This window comes from Chiloscyllium plagiosum, unplaced genomic scaffold (genome assembly GCF_037043375.1).
Source record: "Chiloscyllium plagiosum isolate Xiang-an unplaced genomic scaffold, Cpla_swu_hap1 HiC_scaffold_25, whole genome shotgun sequence".
NCBI classification, from domain to species: Eukaryota; Metazoa; Chordata; class Chondrichthyes; order Orectolobiformes; family Hemiscylliidae; genus Chiloscyllium; species Chiloscyllium plagiosum.
In genome coordinates, this window is record NW_028270163.1 from 40111888 (window position 1) to 40132913 (window position 21026).

The window sequence follows — 21026 nt, forward strand, 5'->3', positions numbered from 1 at the left end:
TATTCTTCTTCTTGGATCCAGTAGAAGGAATGGCAGAAATTGGTCATGGCAGCAGTCCAGTACTACAACAAGTTTTAAATATATTTAAAGTAATCTTTCCTCGAACGTAAATCACTATTGAGCAAATCTGTTGCTGTGCACAGCTAATCAATGTGGAAGCTCAGGAGTCAACTACAATGCACGAAAAAATTACTTACCTCTTCAAGTTTCCTCTTTCGTGCCTCAGTCTTCTGTTTTCGCCTTTCCAACTCTTGCACAGTCTCAACACATGCTGCAAGCACAGCGAGGTCATCCTTTGTTCGTAGTTCTTGTGGTTTTTGTAGAATTTTGGATACCTGCAAGAGATTCAGTGATGGAGATATTAGAGGAAATGGGTCAATAAAACGTGGAATACATTACCACCAATTGAAACTCAAGCTAATTCAATTAGCTAAGTTTCTTATATTTAGTGAAGAAAAATATATTTCAAGTAGGTACTTAGAAAGAACAGGAAAACTGAATAAGAACAGATAATTACAGTGTGGATCAAATGAAAATATTCTTCAATAAGTTTTACAAACAACCATCTCAGAGTATTACTTTGCAAACTTTAATCTCAACAGATACATTCTTAATGCTAGCAAGTTTAAAGTGTACACTGTTTAAAACATGAGAATGGCATTAAAAACATGAAAGAATGCATACTTTTATTTATAGCCCCAATTTAATATCACCAAATAAGAGTCTGAAACAAGGTTTCAATGCCTGTCCTGACAAAATAAGAGACAAGTTGTACTCGAGTGAATTCATTTTATCACTGTACCTGTGCAAGAGTCTTCATAGATTACCTAATGTCACTTCCATAACGACAGAATCTGTCATGTATTGTACAAGTCAAAATGTTTCCTCTTAGCACATTCCCAGTTTATAAGCCCCAAATATTTTCCCTTGTGTAATCATTCTAATTAATCATAAACATGTTTTCAAGCTTACGTGTTTATTAAAAAGGTAGTACACAGATAAAGATAGCAAAAGAAATTAACTGTTTACCAGAGTGTCTTAAACATTTCAAATTTCACAAGCCCACAGTGGCTGAGGTTAGAACTGCTGCCTCACACTCTCAGGCAACTGTCTGACGGGAGTTTGTACATTCTCATGTCTGTGGGAGTTTCCTTCAGATGCTCCGGTTTCCCCTCTCAGTCCAAACATGTGCAAGTTAGGTGATTGGCCATGCAAAGTTTCCCTTAGCATCCAAGGATGTGCAGGCTAGGTGGATTAGCCATGGGAAATGCATGGTTATATGGTAGGGGGTGTGGGTCTGGGTCTGGGAGAATCGGTGTGACTCAATGGGCCAAATGACCTACGTCCACATGAAGAATTCTATAAATAATTACACTTCGCGAGTTTTGAGAAGATTTGTAGCTCAGGTTGAGGTCCTGGATGTAGGTTTGCTCGCTGAGCTGGAAGGTTCATTTCCAGATGTTTTGTCACCATATGGGGTAACATCTTCAGTAGGCCTCCAGGTCAAGCACTGCTGATAACCCCTGCTTTCTGTTTATATGTTTGGGTTTCTTTGGGTTGGTGATGTCATTTCCTGTTCTTTTTCTCAGGGGGTGGTAGACGGGGTCTAACTTGTGCTTGTTGACAGCGTTCCTGTTGGAATGCCATGTTTCTAGGAATGCTCATGCATGTCTCTGTTTGGCTTATCCTAGGCTGGATGTGTTGTCCCAGTCAAAGTGATGTCATTCCTTATCTATATGTAAGGATACTAGTGAGAGGGGGTCATGTCATTTGGTGGCTAGTTGATGTTCATGTATCCTAGTGGCTAGTTTTCTGCCTGTTTGTCCAGTGTAGTGTTTACTACCATTCTTGCACGTTATTTTGTAAATGACATTAGTTTTGCTTGTTGTCTTTCAAGGTTCATTAGCTGCTGTTTTACTGTGTTGGTGGGTTTGTGGGCTACCATGATGCCAAGGTGTCTGAGTAGTCTGGCAGTCATTTCCGAGATGTCTTTGATGTAGGGGAGTGTGGCTAGAGTTTCTGGTCTTGCTTTGTCTGCTTGTTTGGGTTTGTTGCTGAGAAATCAGCGGACTGTGTTCATTAGGTACCCATTCTTTTTTAATACACTTCACTAAGATCCTATTGACAACTATTATTTACAACTTCAGTGATATGTCTGCCCCGGATAGAAAATGTAAATATGAATTTTAAGCATTTTGTAATGAAACTGAGAAGTCTCCAATGTATTATTGTTGCATCCCGTGTTTCATCAATACAGCATGTAGACATAGTAAAACTTGACAAAATTTAGAGATATGCAATGAAGCAGTCATCATGTTATTGAATATTATAGATCAGCAACCTCTCTGAACAAATTGATTAGAAAAAAACATTTTTGTTCAGTGTTAGAGACAGTTGAATGTTTAATCTTTGATATAGTTACAAGAATGTCAATAGTATCTCATTAAAATGGCCATATGGTGTTTACTCATGCGCCAGACATTACCAACTTTAAACACATACTCACTGCACTAAAAGAATAGCACGGGAAATTCTAATGTAATTAATTTAATTTACAGTATTCAATGAATTTCAAACCAGGCTCTTGCCATGGTGTCTCTATGTTAATTAGCAGTATACTATCTCACAAATTAACTGTGGAGTGACTCATGCCGACATGCTATCTCTCACAAAAGCACCCATATGTAGGCAAACCAATACGCTTTCACTCTGAAAATTGCATTTTTATTTTCATGATAAATTGGGGTGCTTTGCAGAGAATACACTGCAGTAGTGACTGCAAAGATTAATTAAGACTAATCATGGGATGCAGTGCCACATTGAAATCAGCCAGCATAACCTTCCGCATAGTCCCAGTCACAGATGGCTAGACAACACATAGGAACGTAGCTACTCTTCCCACCACAGCAACATGGTTGATCACAGGAATTGGTTTGTGTCGCTTGTGTGTGGATCCCTGGTACGCAAACACCAAGTGTCATTACGTACAGAGGTCCTACCTGTCCCTGGTGTTGCGAAGGATGGGCCTGGCCTCGCTGCTGTGGAACGCTCCAAGTAGTTGGACCATTCCGTATCACCTGTCCCTCGTGGAGAAAATTATGAAGAAAAACACCTCTGACCACAAGTCCATCAGGAAGTGATCAGCACAGTGTCCTTGAGACCTTGGGGAAAAGGAGAGAGGGGGATCCTGTTGAGCAGTTCCCTGGGCAGACTGTCAAAGTCATTTGGCAAAATGCCTCATCGCCAAAACTTTCCAACAAGCACCAGGACATGGCTCGGCTGGTGGCGAGAAGGGCTGTAATGGTAAGATCCTTTACGTACGCCCGGACTCCCTGCGCCACCGCACGCTGCCCTCTAAGCAGCTGTGGAGGAGACAGGACTGTCACACACCTTCTGGAACGTGCCTATGCAAAGGAAGTCTGGAGAGGAATGCTGTGGTGTGTGCCGAGGTTCGTCCCGAGTAGCTCTGTGACGCGGGATGCACACTGAAATGAAAATTAACTGTGCCTGGAGGATCATCAACTTGGTGAAAGACGCTCTTTGGTTGGCCCAAAACCTGTTGATCTTCCAGCTGAAGGAGTTGACCCCGACCGAGTGTTGCAGACTAGCACATTCCAACGTCCAGGATTATGTGCTGAGAGACGTGCTGAAACGTGGGGCAGCTGCCATCAAGGCGCGGTGGGGAAAGGTCACCGTATAAGGTCTGCCTTCCAAAGAACGGGGGGGGGGGGGGGGCCCACTCAGTAATTGGGCGCCACTGACGCCTCTAAACATCAAGAGGCTGGATGGTTAACATACAGCATAAAGACATGTAATGTGTACATAAGAATGGCATCACCAACTGCACAGATACCAAAAGATTTATGAGTAAAGTATATTTTTGAAATGAATTTTAAAAAACTGGTTTGTGTTGCTTCTGGGCCAGGTCAAGTGTAGTATCTGTTCTTATTAGAACAGGTGTTGAATTGCGAGTCAGCAGAGCTAGTTAACATCATCACTGGATTGTGATTGGACATTGGAGGATCGTTTGGTTGAGCTGGCCTGCTCTTTGTGGATCTTCATGCTGTCTTCAGCCTACTGCCAATGCAAGGAAAGCCAACTGAGAGCTATGGCCTCAGTCACCACCCACAGCTCAGGCCAGGGAATTCGGAACACAGTTAGGCTGACTGTGAAGAAGGTGGAACAGCATATACCGGTCGATCTGACAGTGTTTGATTAACAAATTCCTTTAGATTACTGTGGGTTCCAAGCAGCGACATCTACTGTATCGCTTCTCAGCCTTTTGGCTTGGAACATGTGTAGTTCCTGAGGACCAGAGGAAGAGATTCTGCTCGAGTGCTGTAGGTTCGATGCAGGGGACGTGTGCTGGCGGGGGAGGAACCGCGGGGATCGTGTTGCGAGTCGTCAGAGCTGCTGGAGACCATCGCTGGATCGTTTGGTTGTGCTGACCTGCTCTTGGTGGATCTTTATGCTGGCTTCGGCCTAACGCCAATTCAGGTACCAGCCTACCTCAGAGCTATGGCCTCAGCAGCTGTTCGCAGCCCTGGCCAGAGTATTCATAACACAGTCAGGGTGACTGTGAAGAAGGTGGAGGAGCACACACACCGGTCGATCGGACGATGTTTGTGAAGAAGATTTTGCTGGAGTGCTGCGGGTTCGAAGCAGCAGACGTGTACTGCCTGCAGGATTTCCCTGCGGCAGGCTATTTCGACGTGACCTTCAGGAGCGTGAAGAATTGCGAGCAGTTCCTGAAGGTCTTCAAGGAGAAGGAAGGGGAACCTCTGTTCTCCACCTTGTCGGCGATCCCGTTGTGTGCGCTTCCTGCACAAAGGAGTCGGGTTGTAACAATCCAGATGTACAACCCTCATGTCCCAGCAGTAGATGCCCTGACCTTAAGAAGATACGTCCAGGTCGAGGGAGAGAGTACCGATTTGGTCGATCCTTTCAGGATCTGGACCAGCAAAACGACAGGTCAGGGTAACCCTGAGGGTCGATGCCAGTGAGAACATCCTCCACCCACCCTCCAGCTTTGCCATCGGAGGAAGCAGAGGTTACCTGACATATGCAGGGCAGCCAAAAGTGTGCCGAACCTGCGGGAGGTCAGGCCACCCGACCAAGGAATGTAAGGAGGCCAAGAACTGTAATCTGTGCGGAGAGGCGGGCCACATTTCAAGGCCTGCCCAAGACGAGGGGCAGCCACCTATGCACAGATGGCCGGAGGTGGCAACACGAGCCGTGGACCGCCTGAGACCAGCAAGGTACCACAAAACAACACGGGAATGGTGTCTGGAGGCACCCAGAAGGAAGGGCAGGCTGTAGCGGAGCAGACGGCAGACAGCGGGGAGATGCAGCAGCCGATCCAAGCTCCTTCAAGACAGACGGAGGAAATGGAAGAGGAGGGATCAAAGGAGGCAGAGGATTGGATTAATGTCAAAAGCAGGAAGAGGATACAGGCAGCTCTTCCGACGGTGAGGATCGCAAGGAGGGTCGTCACCAGAGGAAGAGACAGAGCGCCGTGGGGAAAAAGAAGGGCAGCACCACCCAAGCCGGAAAAGACTCTCCCTCTGGAGGGGATGGGTAAAGGCCTCCCCAGACCTGGTGAGAACCAAGAGGTACCCACCGGCCCACAGCTCCAGGAAACTGGGAGCAGCGGTCCTGTGACAGCCCCGCTGTCAGATGGAGAACTGGACTATGCGGAAACTGGGCGCGACCCGAAGACACCAGAGCGGGGAAATGGCTCCAGCGTGGAGCCGGACAGCTACCTCAGCCCTGGGAGGGTCCAGCAGTTTGCCGTCACCACGGGGATGCACACAGCTATCCCAGAGGGGCAAGACCAGCAGCAAATGGACACTGTTAACCTTGTAAACTGTTAAAATGGGGTTAAAAATTGCCAGCATCAGTGTGCATAGCATCAAATCAGCTACGTGATGTGTTTCTACGATGGCCTTCCTGGCCAATGTTAAAGCCGACGTCCTGTTTCTGCAGGAGTGTGGGGTACCGCACCTCAGGAGCTACAGGAGATGGTCGAGCTTGTGGGCCCATGGGCTGTCAGTTTGGTCGGGGGGCAACGATAGCTGCGCCTCCGGCTTGGGTATCCTGTTGAGAGGAGGCAACTTCACCATCTCAGAGGTTAAGGAGGTGGTGGGCGGGCGCCTCCTTGTCGCCGACGTCATGTACAGGAATGCTCCCTGAGACTGATTAATGTGTACGCCCCAGTGGGTAAGAGTGAACGGTTGGCCGTCCTGCAGCAGCTTCCACTGTTGCTGGCTACGTCTAGGCCGGTCATTCTGGCCGGAGACTTCAACTGTATCATTGATGCAGATGGACGATCCGGCGGGAGGGACAGTAAACTGGACGCCACGTCCAGAGCCCTGATGGACACGGCAGAAGATGCCAAGCCACACGACGTCTTCAGCACCCCTGCAGACGGAGCGCAGCGTAGATACACCTGGTCACGGGCAGACGGGTCTATCCGCTCAAGGACAGATTACCTGTTTGTGTCCCGAACGCGCTCGGTCAGATCCACTGACATCAAGCTGGTGTTCTTCTCTGACCACTGCCTCCTGCTGGCCGACTGTCACCTACAGGACGAGCAGCGGGCTCGTAAGGGAACGTGGAAGCTGAACACAAAGCTGTTAACCCCGGGAAACATTGAGGAGCTCAAGAGGGACTACGCAGGTTGGAGAACCGTGAAGCCCCTCTTTGAGTCCCCAGCGGACTGGTGGGAAACAGTAAAAGGGAACATCAAGAGGTTCTTCATCCTCAAAAAAAGTGTTCAGGAGGCGAGAGAGAGGTGGAGAAAACTGTCCCAGCTCCAGGAAAGTATGCAGAACCTGCTCCTACTGCAGACGATGGGGTGGATGTCACGGAGGACCTCAAGGAAGTGAAGGGCCAGCAAGCCTCACTCTTTGCCTCGGAGGCCTCCAAGATAATCTTCCGGTCCAGGGTCCGCTCGGTGGAGCAGGACGAGACGTGCTCACGTTTCTTCTTCCAGAAGGTGCACAAAGAGAGCTCTGTGCTCAGCAATCTGAAGGAAGATGATGGCTCGATAACGTCATCTCAGGCTGACGTCATGAGCATCAGTAAATCCTTCTATGCCAGCCTGTATGACGCGAAGCCGACCGACAGCGCGGCCTCCCAGTTGTTCCTGTCCTCTATCACGGAGGTCTTAGACGACAGAACATGGGAGAGGCTGGACCAGCCGCTATCTCTGGACGAGGTGACCAAGGCCCTCGAGTCCTTCGAAAAGAATAAAACTCCCGGGAAGCGACGGCTTACCGATCGAGCTCTATTCCGCTCTGTGGGACTTGATTGGCCAGGACCTGCTGGAGGCATATGTCAGTATGCTTCGGGCAGGTACCATGAGTGAATCCATGAGGAAAGGCATCATCACCCTCATCTACAAGGGGAAGGGGGAGAGGGAGGAACTCAAAAATTGGAGACCAATCTCACTGTTGAATGCGGATTACAAAATTCTGTCAAAGGAAATCGCCAACCGGGTCAGGTCTGCTCTGGGGTCGGTGATTCACCCTGACCAAACCTGTGCTGTGCCGGGCAGGAAGATCGCCAAGAGTCTCGCATTCCTCAGGGATACGATCGCCTACGTGCAGGACAGAGGGTTGGACACCTACCTGATCAGCCTGGACCAGGAGAAAGCCTTTGTCAGGATATCACATAGGTATATGAGAGATGTTCTCTCCAAAATGGGCTTTGGGGAGAGAATCTGCAATTGGATCAGACTGCTCTACACCAACATTGTCAGTGCAGTCTCAATCAATGGGTGGGAATCAGATAGCTTCCCAGTTAGATCTGGAGTCAGGCAGGGCTGCCCTCTCTCTGGAGAGGAATGCAGTGGTGTTTGATGAGGTTCGTCCCGAGCAGCTCCGTGATGCGGGACTCCATGCTCTACGGTCTGTTCCCCGGGACGCACACCGAGACGAACATCAACTGTGCCTGGAGGATCATCAACTCGGTGAAGGACGCTCTCTGGGCGGTCCGAAACCTGTTGATCTTCCAGCTGAAGGAGTTGACCCCGACTGAGTGTTGCAGACTGGCACATTCCAAGGTCCAGGACTACGTGTTGAGGGACGCGCTGAAGCTTGGGGCAGCTGCCGCCAAGGCGCGGTGGGGAAAGACCACTGTGTAACATCTGCCTGCCTAAGGAGAACAGGGTGCCCATGCAGTCATTTGGGCTCTGCTGACGCCTCAGCTAAAAATGTAATCATACAGACCTGTAAATAGGAATGATTACTCTGTTTTCGGTATGCAAACAAATGGAATGTTTACATATGTATGGCATGTCCAATTGTACAGATCAAAGTATTTTATGAATAAAGTATATTTTTGAAATATAAAAAAAAAATCTACTGCCTGCAGGATTTCCCCAGTGCTAGGCATTTTGGTTCAAACTCGTGAAGGTTAGTTCAATGTGAGAAGCTCCTGAAGGTATTCAAGGAAAAAGAAGGGGAGGCTCTGTTCTCCATCCTGTCTGTGGTGCTGCTGTGTGTCTTCCCTTGCATGGGTGTGTTGGCTTGCTACAATCCATATGTACAACCCACACATTCCTGCAGCCAATGTCCTGACCTACCAGAGAAGGCATACGCAGGTGGAAGGAGACATTGTGGACCCATTTGGAATCTGGACCAGCAAGCAGCATGTCATGATGACCCTGAGAATGCACGCCAGTGGGAACATCCTCCAGCTTCGCAGTTAGAGGGAGCAGGGGCTACCTCACGTATGCAGGGTAGCCGAGAGTGTGCCGAACCTGCCGGAGGTCCAGACACATGGCAGTGGACTGTAACGTAACCATCTGTAGGAACAGATAGCCGGAAGTGGCAACGTGAACCATGGACCCCGAAAGACCAGCAAGGCACCACCAACAGCAGGGGAGCGGAGTCCGGCAACACCCAGAGAGGATGGACAGGCTGGAGTAGAACAGACAGCAGCCAGCGTGGAAGCACAGCAGCTGACCGAAGCTCCAGCTGGACAGACAGAGGCAACGGAGGAGGAAACCAAGGAGACGGGAGAGTGGATTTCACTGAAATACAGGAAAAGGAGAACCTGCCAGGCCCACAAAGTCTCACTGGATAAGGAGGAAATGGCAGCTGCATGGGAATAACACCAGCAGCTCCTCAGATAGTGAAGACGGGTGGAAGGTTGTTCATCACCAGATGAACAACCCCTCCCCCCACCTTGTCTCAGTCAAATCCATCGAACTCAGCACCGCCTTCCTAACCTGCAATCTTCTTCCTGACCTCTTCACCCCCACCCCAGTCTGACCTATCACCCTCACCTTGACCTCTTTCCACCTATCACATTTCCGATGCCCCTCCCCCAAGTCCCTCCTCTCTACCTTTTATCTTAGCCTGCTGGACAAACTTTCCTCATTCCTGAAGAAGGGCTTATGCCTGAAACGTCGATTTTCCTGTTCCCTGGATGCTGCCTGACCTGCTGCGCTTTTCCAGCAACACATTTTCAGCCATCACCAGATGAGGCAGAACGCCACAGGGGTAAAAGGAGAGAGTGCCCCCTGTTATGAAGATGTGGGTGTACGTTTGAGACAGTTAAAAACAGCAGAACTACCAGGCATAGCACCAAGCGTTCTCAGTAAGAATGTAACAAACACTGGGTTGAACAACTCAAGTAGTTAGTTGCCTGGAGACAAAACAAATTCGAATTCGGCCAAGCAGTTTAAATTATACCGCGATAAAAATATCTATTTTCAATCAAATTTCAATCGAGTATATTGACAATCTCAAAAGCCAATGACACAATCCGATGTTCTGGGGTATAAGATTGGGGAAAATTGAACAGTTGAGAGGAAAACTGCATGTAGACCGCTTGAAAAAAAACTCTTTGAAAATCGCTTTTCAAAGAGAGAAAAGACGATACAGGAAGATCCGAAGACAAGAACCTACCGCTGCATGGTTCTGAAATAAGAAATGTTGTTTTGTAAACCTTAATTGGGAGTATTATACAAGGGAAGGTAAAAAAGATAGGTTAGTGAAAAAAATTGCAAATACTGATTAGTTAATTATTCTCTGTTACACTTCAAGAAATAAAGTTGTTAATTTTTACTTTACATCGTTCTTGGCCACTCGAATTTTTACAGATTACTGCATGCAATAAATCTTTTCTGTGTTGCTGGTTTTCAGTTAACAGCCGTGTTGTAACATCCCCAACCGGGAAACAACAGACCCTCCGAGGGGACCGGTAAAGCCCAGACCCCATCCGGTGAGAACTAGGGGGTACCCACTGCCCCAAGTAACTGGGAGCCACCATCATGTGGCAGCCCCTCTGTCAGACAGAACTGGACTCTGCAGACCGCAGTCTCAGCCTGATGACACCAGCGTGGGGAAATAACCCCTGCAAGGGTCACACAGTTTGCCTACACCATGGGGATACAGACAGCCGCCCCCAGGTATGGGGCCATCGGTAAATGTACAATGGCAACCTCAAATTGTAAAATGGGGGTTAAAATTGAGAGTACTAATGTGTGTAGCGTTAACTCTTCCACACAATGTGTTTCTACGTTGGTCTTCTGAGCCAACGTTAAAGCAGATGTACTGTTTCTGCAGGAGTGTGGGATACTACACCTCAGCAGTGATAGGAGATTGTTGAGCTTGTGGGCCCATGGATCGCCAGTTTGATCGGGGGGCAATGGTAACCGCTCCTCCAGCCTGGGTATCCTGCTGCGTGGAGGCAACTTCATCATCTCCGGAGTTAAGGAGGTGCTGGGTGGGCATCTCCTCGTCACTAATGTTGTTATGTAAAGAAACACTCCTCTGAGACTAATATGCATGCCCCAGTGGGTAAGAGGGAGCGGTTGGCCATCCTGCAACAGCTTCCACTGTTGCTGGCTACATCCAGGCCGGTCACTCTGGCCAGAGACTTCAACCGTATCATTGATACAAATGGACATTCCACCAGGTGAGGGGAACGACAGTGGAAACAGTCAAAGATGCCAAGCTGCACAATGTCTTCAGCATCCCCTGCAGATGGAGCGCTGCGTAGATACACTTGGTTACGGGCAGATGGGTCTATTAAAGGTCATCGGCAACCGGGTCAGGTCTGCTCTGCGACCTGTAATTCACCTCGACCAAACCTGTGCTATACCAGGCAGGAAGACTGCCGAGGGTCTTGCACTTCTCAGGTGAGAAGGGCTGTGCCTGTGAGATCCTTTAAGCATGCCCAGATTCTCTGCACCACTACGTGCTAACCATGAAGCAGCTGTGGAGGGGACAAGACTGTCTCACATGGCGGGGAACTATGCGAAAGGAAGACTTGAGAGGAATGCAGTGGTGTTTGTTGAGGTTCGTCCAGAGTTGCTCTGTGTTCTACGGTCTGTTTCCCACGATGCACACGGAGACGAACATCAACTGTGCCGGGAGGACCATCAACTCAGTGAAAGACGCTCTTTGATCTGTCCAAAACTTAGTGGTCTTCTAGCTGAAGGAGTTGACCACAACAGTGTTGCAGACTGGCACATTCCAAGGTCCATGTCTACGTGCTGAAGCTTGGGGCAGCTGCCACCAAGCCGCAGTGAAGGAAGACCACCACGCAAGGCCCTTCTGCCAAAGAATAACGGGGGGACCCAGTCAGTAAATGGGCTCCGTTGATGCGTCAAAGCAGCATCAGCAGAGAAGAGATTGTCATACATCTTTTGCAATGTGCCTTTGCAAAGAAGATCCAGACAGAAATGCAGTGGTTTCTGTTGAGGTTCATCCTGAGCATCTTTGCACTCCATGAGCTCTTCCCCAGGACATACACCAAGCCAAATATTGACTATGCCTGGTGGACCAATTTGGTGGAAGATGCTCTTTGGTGTGCCCAAAACTTGTTGCTCTTCTCATGCAAAGAGTTGACCTTGACCGACTGTTACAAACTGGCACAATCCAAGATTCAGGACTACATGCGGAGGGATGCAATAAAACTTAAGGCAGCTGCCACCAAAACACTGTGGTGTAAGATCTCAGATCTTTCTTCCAAAATAGGAGACTCTGTTTCGTTGAGATACCCATGTCGCCTTAATGGAAATGAAAATAGTTTCCTTTCATGTTTAGAAAATGTCTTTTTTTGTTGCAATTGTGTTGAAGCTCTAAAGGAGAAATGTTAAAATTCCACAGTATTTCCTGCACAGTCGGTACAGAACTGTTCTGTAGTGATACTTACAGATAATTTATGGATAAAGTATAGATTAGATTAGATTAGATTAGATTAGATTACTTACAGTGTGGAAACAGGCCCTTCGGCCCAACAAGTCCACACCGACCCGCCGAAGCGCAACCCACCCATACCCCTACATATACCCCTTACCTAACACTACGGGCAATTTAGCATGGCCAATTCACCTGACCTGCACATCTTTGGACTGTGGGAGGAAACCGGAGCACCCGGAGGAAACCCACGCAGACACGGGGAGAACGTGCAAACTCCACACAGTCAGTCGCCTGAGGCAGGAATTGAACCCGGGTCTCTGGCGCTGTGAGGCAGCAGTGCTAACCACTGTGCCACCGTGCCGCCCACACTTTAGAAACAAAAAAATTGGCTCGTATTTCCTTTTGCTCAACAATTTGCACACTTCTGTGCAATTCTTTGAAATAACTGATTGCATACTGGAGTACAAAGCAAAGAATCCAGGCACCTTCTAGTGCTTTGCCCAACCAGCCATGGTTCACAGCAAGGAGGCATCGCAGCTAACTCCAATTCTATCCTTAACTCATCCCTAAACAAACACTCACAGAAGGAGCAACAACTTTAGCAGTACCCCTCCATCCAATTACAGTGACTGGAACAGGTCTGGCCACATAGATCCCCAAGTATGGGATCCCTGATTCAGACTGTTAACCCGAGCCAATCAGACAGTGCTGCTGACTGCATTTGCTCAAATAAACAGGAGTCTCCTCTTCCGCGGTTACATTCGAGCCCTGCTATCTTTGGAGAGGGAGCATCCAAGAATGCTCTCAATGCCTTTAGGTCGGGGTGGGCACCACGGGGAATGAAGTGCTTTATTTCTCCCCTTCAACTTTATTCTGATTTAGTCTCCTCCTTCTCCCTCTACCCTCCCCCTTCACATTTTCAGGTGAGCATTGCCCTCATCAGGCTTTGCTTGTTGATGTTTCGCTAGCCACATGGGTACTTTCCTGGTGGTGGGAAACTTAATATAAACGTTAGGTAAAGGGGTAAATGTTTGGGTGGGTTGCACTTCGGCGGGTCGGTGTGGACTTGTTGGGCCGAAAGGCCTGTTTCCACACTAAGTAATCTAATCTAATCTAATCTCTGCCGGGCCCCCTTTGGGGGCAGTGGTAGTGTGGCAAAATATCTTTTAAAAAGAGAAAAAAAATTAAGAAAAAAAGTTTTCAAAATAAATGTCTGTCTCAGGAATTCTCCTTACTCTGGGGACTGGCTCTGAGCTAGCTGGTCAGAGTCCATGTACTGTGAACATGTAAATAAAGGGGGACTTGGTGGTAGGATACAGCCTCCATGGATTCATTTCAGTGGCAACGAGAGAAAACAGTGTGCTCCTGAAGAAAATTCAGTCAACAATCGACTTTGAGTTGGGGTATGCATTTCTGACATCATGCTTGTATTTGGGAAACTTGACTCATTCAATCCTGCCATCAAAGACTGGGCCCAAAATGTGGTTAAAAAAAAAATGCCTTTTTTTCCCCAGGCAGAAGAAAAGTAACAGGTCATTCTGGACAGCTTGAGGACCTGAAACATTCTCGGTAATTAAGAGCCTAACATTGACTGAGGCACCAGATACTAAAATCTTTTATGAGCAGATAAATTTAGTTAAGAATATTACAACGCCAAGTCTCCTCTAATTTTATGAATCAGGGGAATCATAACGGAATTTTTGACAAGATTAAGATGACTGGCAGGGGCTTGTGATTTTGGGTTAACTCTGAATGAGATGCTGAGACACTGTTTGGTATGTAGGATTAATAATGTAACCACGCAAAAACTACGAGCTGAAGCTCAAACAGACTGTATTATTAGAAAAAGTGGCAAATGGACTGTGCAAGCTACATGGTATTCCAAAAGAAGTGGACACCCTTGCACGTTCGACTGAGCTTGAGAACACCGACTTGAGTGTAGGTAATCACACAGCCTCACGCACAACATATCCTGAGCAGATGGATCCTAATTCAGCCCACAGAAAAATCCCAAAACAAAGCTGAACCTCAGCCAAATGGCTAAAATGTTCTTCAGGATCCAGGCCAGCAAGCCATTGTAGATGAGATTCGAGATAGCAAAGGAGTCCTACAAAGCCTGACTTGAATAAGTAGTCATAGGTTGGTATCCAGGACAATGCACACCCTGGAAAGTCCACCTACATGTGATTTGAAACAGTTAAATAGCTCTGCAATATCCAAACCTGAACCAAATAATTGTCTGGTTAAATAGACACTCTGTTCTAATGGAGGTCAACAAGGTTTGTTTTGGACTCCAAGCCTTAAATTTGTGCAAATCCTCAGCCAGACAGAGAATGTATACTGAGGAACCATTACAGATTATGGGTACGACTTCAGTTCCAGTCTCCTATGAGAAGCAGTTGGTGCAGTTACCACTGATTGTAGTAAAAGGCTTGGGTCCGAGCTTGATGGGGCTGAATTGATTGACAAAGGTTCACCTTGATCAGCTCAACATTTTTTGATTAGAAAATAGCTGCCTGACTGAAGCCCAAATTAAATACCCGCAATTTTTCAGGAAGGTCCAGGGACTATCAAAGGAGCCATGACCACCTTATATGTTTGACCAGGAGGCAATTCTACAAGGCCTGCCCAGTGCAATTTGCCTTATGTACAAAAGTAGAGGCAGAAATCAGGACGCTGGAAAGTAAAGGAATCATCAAAACAGTCCAGTTTGTGAAGGAGCAGCACCAGTCACACCAATTGTGAAGCTTGAGAGGTCAGTTCACCTTCATGGGTACTTTAAGCAATAAAGTGCTTCTTGCAGTGAAATAAATACCTAATCCCTTGCATAGACAACTTGTACACAAAAGTGGCAGGAGGGGACTGTCCTTCATGAAGCTGGACATGAGCTATGCCCACATGCAATTGCAACTAGATTATGCCACAATTAATAACCATAAGGGTTTGTACCAAAATATAAGTCTGCCATTTGTGCTATCATCAGCCTCTGCCCTTTTCCAGTGGATGATGGAGAACATGTTACAAGGTGGACCCCAGATTGCCATTTATCTGGATGACTTTCTCAAGCACTTGGAGAACTTGGACATAGTGCTTTAACATTTCTCACAGTGGACATACACCTTAGAAGGGAAAGATGGGTGTTCCAGGCGCTCAGTGACTTGAGCTACAGAATCAACAAGACCAGGTCATACCCATTGAAAGATAAAGTGAGGGCGATCAAAGGTGCTCCGGCTCCCACATCTGTACCAGAGTGGAGGTGGCGGATTACAAACACTTGTTAGGGCTACTTGACGGCTATGCTACCCATAATTTCAGATCAAATTCAGCAATGGGCCCTTATTCTCAGTGCGTACAATTACAAGTTGGAACATCGTCCAGAAGGTCAAAAGGCAAATGCAGATGCCTGAGCCACCTCCCACTGGCAGATACATCAGTGGTATTGCCACTGGAAGCGTCCGTTCTAATTTTCAACTTTCTGGACACTTTTGCGGTCACCACTGACAATATCAGACTATGAACACAAAAAATAAGCACTACCGCAGTTAGGCAGTAGTGTGGGAGTAAATAAGAAAGAAGAAAAAAATAAACAGAAGTCATCACGCAGCTCTCTGAGAAGGGCATTGCTTGTCCCTGGCCACTCGGGTATTTCTTTTCTTCCTGGTGGTGGAAACTGAATAAAGATTTGTACACCTTGTGTCTTTCACTGTGTCTCTCACCTGCACACACACAACATGGATGCTGGGGAAAAATAAGCACTACCGCAGTTAGGTAGTAGTGTGGGGGAAAATTAAAGGAAAAGAATGGGAAATTTAGAATCTCAATTCAATTACTCTTTAAAAAAAAAGATAAACAGGAGTCACCACCTAGTACGGAGGTAGGGAGGGTAGGTCGGAGGATCTCCTCGTGGTCTGCTCTTGGGTTTGGCCAAACTGGCCATAAACCGGTCCAGGCAGCGGGCCCTGAAGGGGGGCGTTAGGGCCGATTGCCTTCCCTCTTCAGCAGTTATGTTAGAGTCTGGGGGGAGGGGTCGCTGGAGACGGAGCATGCGGTGTCCACCAACACCCTCGAGCTGTTCAGGGAGAGGTGGGCACCGCAGGGAGCGGAATGTATTATTTCCCCGCCCAACTTTATTTTGATTTAATCCCTGCCCTCCCCTTGACTTTTTGATCATGCAGCATTGCACTTTGATGTGAAGGGCACTGCTTGTCACTGGCCACTTGGGTGTTTCCTTTCTTCCTGGTGGTGGAAATTGAATAAAGATTTGTACACCTTGTGTCTTACACTTGCACACACACAATATGGGTGCTGGGGAAAGATAAGCACTACCGCAGTTAGGTAGTAGTATGGGGAGGAGAAAAAAATAGGAATGTCAGACATCCTGAAAAGAAAAAAATAAACAGGATTCGCTCTTGGTGGTGGAACATAAATAAAGGTTTATGCACTTGTTTGTACTTCACTGTGTCCTACACCTGCACACACACGAGGGTGCTGGGGTAAAACTGCTGATAGGTGGTGGTGTGGGGAGAAAAATAAGGAAAAAACAGGAGTGTCAGAGGTTCTGTTCATAGAGCTGGCTCGAAGGAACCTGTATTATTGACAAGGACTTTCTCCAAAGGAAAAAATAAACAGGAGTTGCAGGGATTCTCTCACATGGTCACAGTCCATGTACTGTGCACGTGTAAACTTGGTGACGGGGTCCTGGCCTTCGTGGACTTTTACCAGTAATATACAGCTTTTGGCCATTTGCACACAACAACTAAGATCAGATAGTTGAGAAAAAAAATCAAACTTGAGTATTTTGCTCTGCTACTTATTAAAATCAATTACTAAGTCATACAATCCTTTGCAAATGAAATCATACAACTGGACTTCTGGATGTGTGTGTTAATGGTTTCCCACTACTGGAAGAAAATATCCATCAACAATTTGACTTTGTGCACATAAATGTGGCAGATATACAACAATTTCTTTCCCACCCTACACACGTATACCCAAATCATTTTTGAGAATAAAATAGTAAAACAGAGGAGGGCAATCTAAGAATCAGTTAATTAAGACTAATAAAATGCCCTCCCTTGCTGATAGTTATATCGGAAGTATTGTATTTGGTGAAAACCAGAAAATCAAAAGCCTACATCTTTCCACAAAGCTTCAATCTGATAACCCAATGAGTTGGCCCAAACTCAGGGGCAAATCAAAGGGCTCGTGGGGGAGTAGCGGTGGCCCTACCTCAGGGCCGATGGACTGGGGCTCAACTCCAATCTGCTTCAGAGGTATTTCATAACATGTCTGAACAGGTCAAGGTTCAATGACTACTTGTGGGTCACTGGGTTAGAGGGAGATGGAGGGCAGAGCAGGGTGGGGGTGAGGGAGATGTGAGGATGGAGGGCTGAGCAGGGGGAGGGAGAGGAGGGTGGACAGCAGGGAGACCAGGGTGGAGGGCTGGGGGGGGGGCAGGGAGACCGGGGTGGAGGGCTGGGGGGGGCAGGGAGACCGGGGTGGAGGGCTGGGGGGGGCAGGGAGACCGGGGTGGAGGGCTGGTGGAGGGCTGGGGGGGGGCAGGGAGACCGGGGTGGAGGGCTGGGGGGGGCAGGGAGACCGGGATGGAGGGCTGGTGGAGGGCTGGGGGGGGGCAGGGAGACCGGGGTGGAGGGCTGGGGGGGGGGCAGGGAGACCGGGGTGGAGGGCTGGGGGGGGCAGGGAGACCGGGGTGGAGGGCTGGGGGGGGCAGGGAGACCGGGGTGGAGGGCTGGTGGAGGGCTGGGGGGGGGCAGGGAGACCGGGGTGGAGGGCTGGGGGGGGCAGGGAGACCGGGGTGGAGGGCTGGTGGAGGGCTGGGGGGGGGCAGGGAGACCGGGGTGGAGGGCTGGGGGGGGGGGCAGGGAGACCGGGGTGGAGGGCTGGGGGGGGGGGCAGGGAGACCGGGGTGGAGGGCTGGGGGGGGGGGCAGGGAGACCGGGGTGGAGGGCTGGGGGGGGGGGCAGGGAGACCGGGGTGGAGGGCTGGGGGGGGGGGGCAGGGAGACCGGGGTGGAGGGCTGGGGGGGGGGCAGGGAGACCGGGGTGGAGGGCTGGGGGGGGGGCAGGGAGACCGGGGTGGAGGGCTGGGGGGGGGGGCAGGGAGACCGGGGTGGAGGGCTGGGGGGGGGGGCAGGGAGACCGGGGTGGAGGGCTGGGGGGGGGGGCAGGGAGACCGGGGTGGAGGGCTGGGGGGGGGGGCAGGGAGACCGGGGTGGAGGGCTGGGGGGGGGGGCAGGGAGACCGGGGTGGAGGGCTGGGGGGGGGGGCAGGGAGACCGGGGTGGAGGGCTGGGGGGGGGGGCAGGGAGACCGGGGTGGAGGGCTGGGGGGGGGGGCAGGGAGACCGGGGTGGAGGGCTGGGGGGGGGGGCAGGGAGACCGGGGTGGAGGGCTGGGGGGGGGGGCAGGGAGACCGGGGTGGAGGGCTGGGGGGGGGGGCAGGGAGACCGGGGTGGAGGGCTGGGGGGGGGGGCAGGGAGACCGGGGTGGAGGGCTGGGGGGGGGGGCAGGGAGACCGGGGTGGAGGGCTGGGGGGGGGGGCAGGGAGACCGGGGTGGAGGGCTGGGGGGGGGGGGCAGGGAGACCGGGGTGGAGGGCTGGGGGGGGGGGGGGCAGGGAGACCGGGGTGGAGGGCTGGGGGGGGGGGGGGCAGGGAGACCGGGGTGGAGGGCTGGGGGGGGGGGGCAGGGAGACCGGGGTGGAGGGCTGGGGGGGGGGGGCAGGGAGACCGGGGTGGAGGGCTGGGGGGGGGGGCAGGGAGACCGGGGTGGAGGGCTGGGGGGGGGGCAGGGAGACCGGGGTGGAGGGCTGGGGGGGGGGCAGGGAGACCGGGGTGGAGGGCTGGGGGGGGCAGGGAGACCGGGGTGGAGGGCTGGACGGGGGGGGGCAGGGAGACCGGGGTGGAGGGCTGGACGGGGGGGGGCAGGGAGACCGGGGTGGAGGGCTGGACGGGGGGGGGCAGGGAGACCGAGGTGGAGGGCTGGACGGGGGGGGGCAGGGAGACCGAGGTGGAGGGCTGGACGGGGGGGGGGCAGGGAGACCGGGGTGGAGGGCTGGACGGGCAGGGAGACCGGGGTGGAGGGCTGGACGGGGGGGGCAGGGAGACGGGGGTGGAGGGGTGGAGGGCTGGGCGACGAGGGGTGGGGGGCTGGGCGACGAGGGGTGGGGGGGCTGGGCGACGAGGGCAGGGAGAGGAGGGTGGAGGGCTGGGCGGGGGGGGGGGGGGGGGGCAGGGAGATGAGGGGGGAGGGCTGGGCTGGGGGGAGGTGAGATGTGAGAGGTTGAAGGTCAGAGGAGGCTGGAGGGAGGGAGCGATGACTCGGGGCAGGGATTGAACCTGGAAACCCCAGCCCCCAGTAACCGGGTCAGGGGAGGAAGCTGATCTCCGCAGGCAGGGTCCGCCCCTGTCACTCAGCGCCACCTCGGCCCTACCTCCCCGTCCCGTCCCTATCGCCGGGTAAAGGTGCCGCCCCTTCCCGCTCTTGGATCGACCACCCGGGCACCCAGCAGACGATCAAACCGCCGTGAAAACCTGACCAGTTTAATCCTGGCCCTCTGCTCCTCCAGCACTCGCTTCTGCCGCCGATCAGCCGCTTTCCGGACCTCCCGTTGGGACACCCCGGCCATCACCGGGAGGAGGCGCGGAGCGAACGGACAACACTGAGCCACCGGCCCCTTTAAAACAAGGAGGCGAGTGTGCCGGAAAGAGCAGCCCCCTGAGCCCGGGCGAGGAGCTGCTTCCGTCAACAGCGGCTCCTGTGGCCGGAGTCCAAACAAGACTCACCCTTTCAGCTCGGCACAGTGGGCTCATTCTGTCAGAGGGGTTAAGGGTACTGGCCCAGAGAGGTCGAGACGAATTCTCTATCAGCAGGGAGGCTGTGACTAGTGGTAATATCACTGCACTAGTAACTCAGCCTCTGGGTTCATGTTCAGGATATGTGATAAATGGTGAATGTGAATTTGAAAAAAATCAAGAGTAATTGTTATACAAACAGTTACTCAAATAAAAGAAAATACTGTGGATGCTAGAAAGCTGAAATTGCTGGAAAAACTCAGCATGTCTGGCATCACTGAGGAGGGAGAAACAGGGTGAGCATTTTGAGTCTGATATGACGCTTATTCAGAGTCATTAACTTTGTTTCTCTCTCCACAGATGCTGCCAGATCAGCAAAGTTTCTCCGACACTTTACATTTTTATTTATGGTTCACTTGACAGAAGGTAATCTTCAGCCCTACCTAGTCGAGCCACTACAACATAGTTGGCCCTTAACCGCAACCTGAGCCATTAGGAATGGGCAATAATTGCTGACCTGGATAGTGACACCCACATCCTGTGAACAAATATAAAAAAAATCACGCAGTGTTACATTTTGGATTGCAGTGATTCTTATATTTTAATGGTAGCTACTTTTGCTATTCTTAATTGTGTTTTTACCATAAGATCAGAGTTATTGATTTTTCAACTCCTGGGTATGATGCTTTTTTTTACATTTAATTTGATTTTGCTCAAACTTTAACACAAGAATAAAGCGAGTGGCAATGAATTATTCAACTATTCAGGATCTCAAAATTAAATGGAAATATACACAAACCAAGCATATTAAAATAAATGTACCTAATTTATGTGCTTGTATTTAAAGATATGGTGATTGCATAATATTAAATTAAAAGTTATTAAGTCAACATTAAAAGTTAAAAGCTGTGCTACCTTAAGGTACCTTAATCAGTATAGCAGTCTTGAATGTGAGTTAGGGTCTTGTAGGTTCAAGCCTGTATCCAGAAATATGAACACATAATTTCGGCTGACATTCCACTGAAGTACAGAATGAGCACTGTACTATTGCAGACACA

At 50.2% G+C, this 21026-nt stretch overlaps 1 protein-coding gene across 1 annotated transcript in view; it reads right to left on the reverse strand.

Annotated features, from left to right (window-relative positions):
* Positions 1-19835, reverse strand: part of sirt7 (sirtuin 7) — a 40744-nt gene extending 20909 nt beyond the window's left edge. The window contains exons 1-2 of the mRNA XM_043714849.2: positions 19713-19835; positions 198-335 (exon numbers count right to left, since the gene is read on the reverse strand). Of these exons, the coding sequence (XP_043570784.1) occupies positions 198-335; positions 19713-19802 (228 nt within the window). The 5' untranslated portion in view covers positions 19803-19835. The remainder of the gene's footprint in view (positions 1-197; positions 336-19712) is intronic.
* Positions 19836-21026: the final 1191 nt, after the last annotated feature.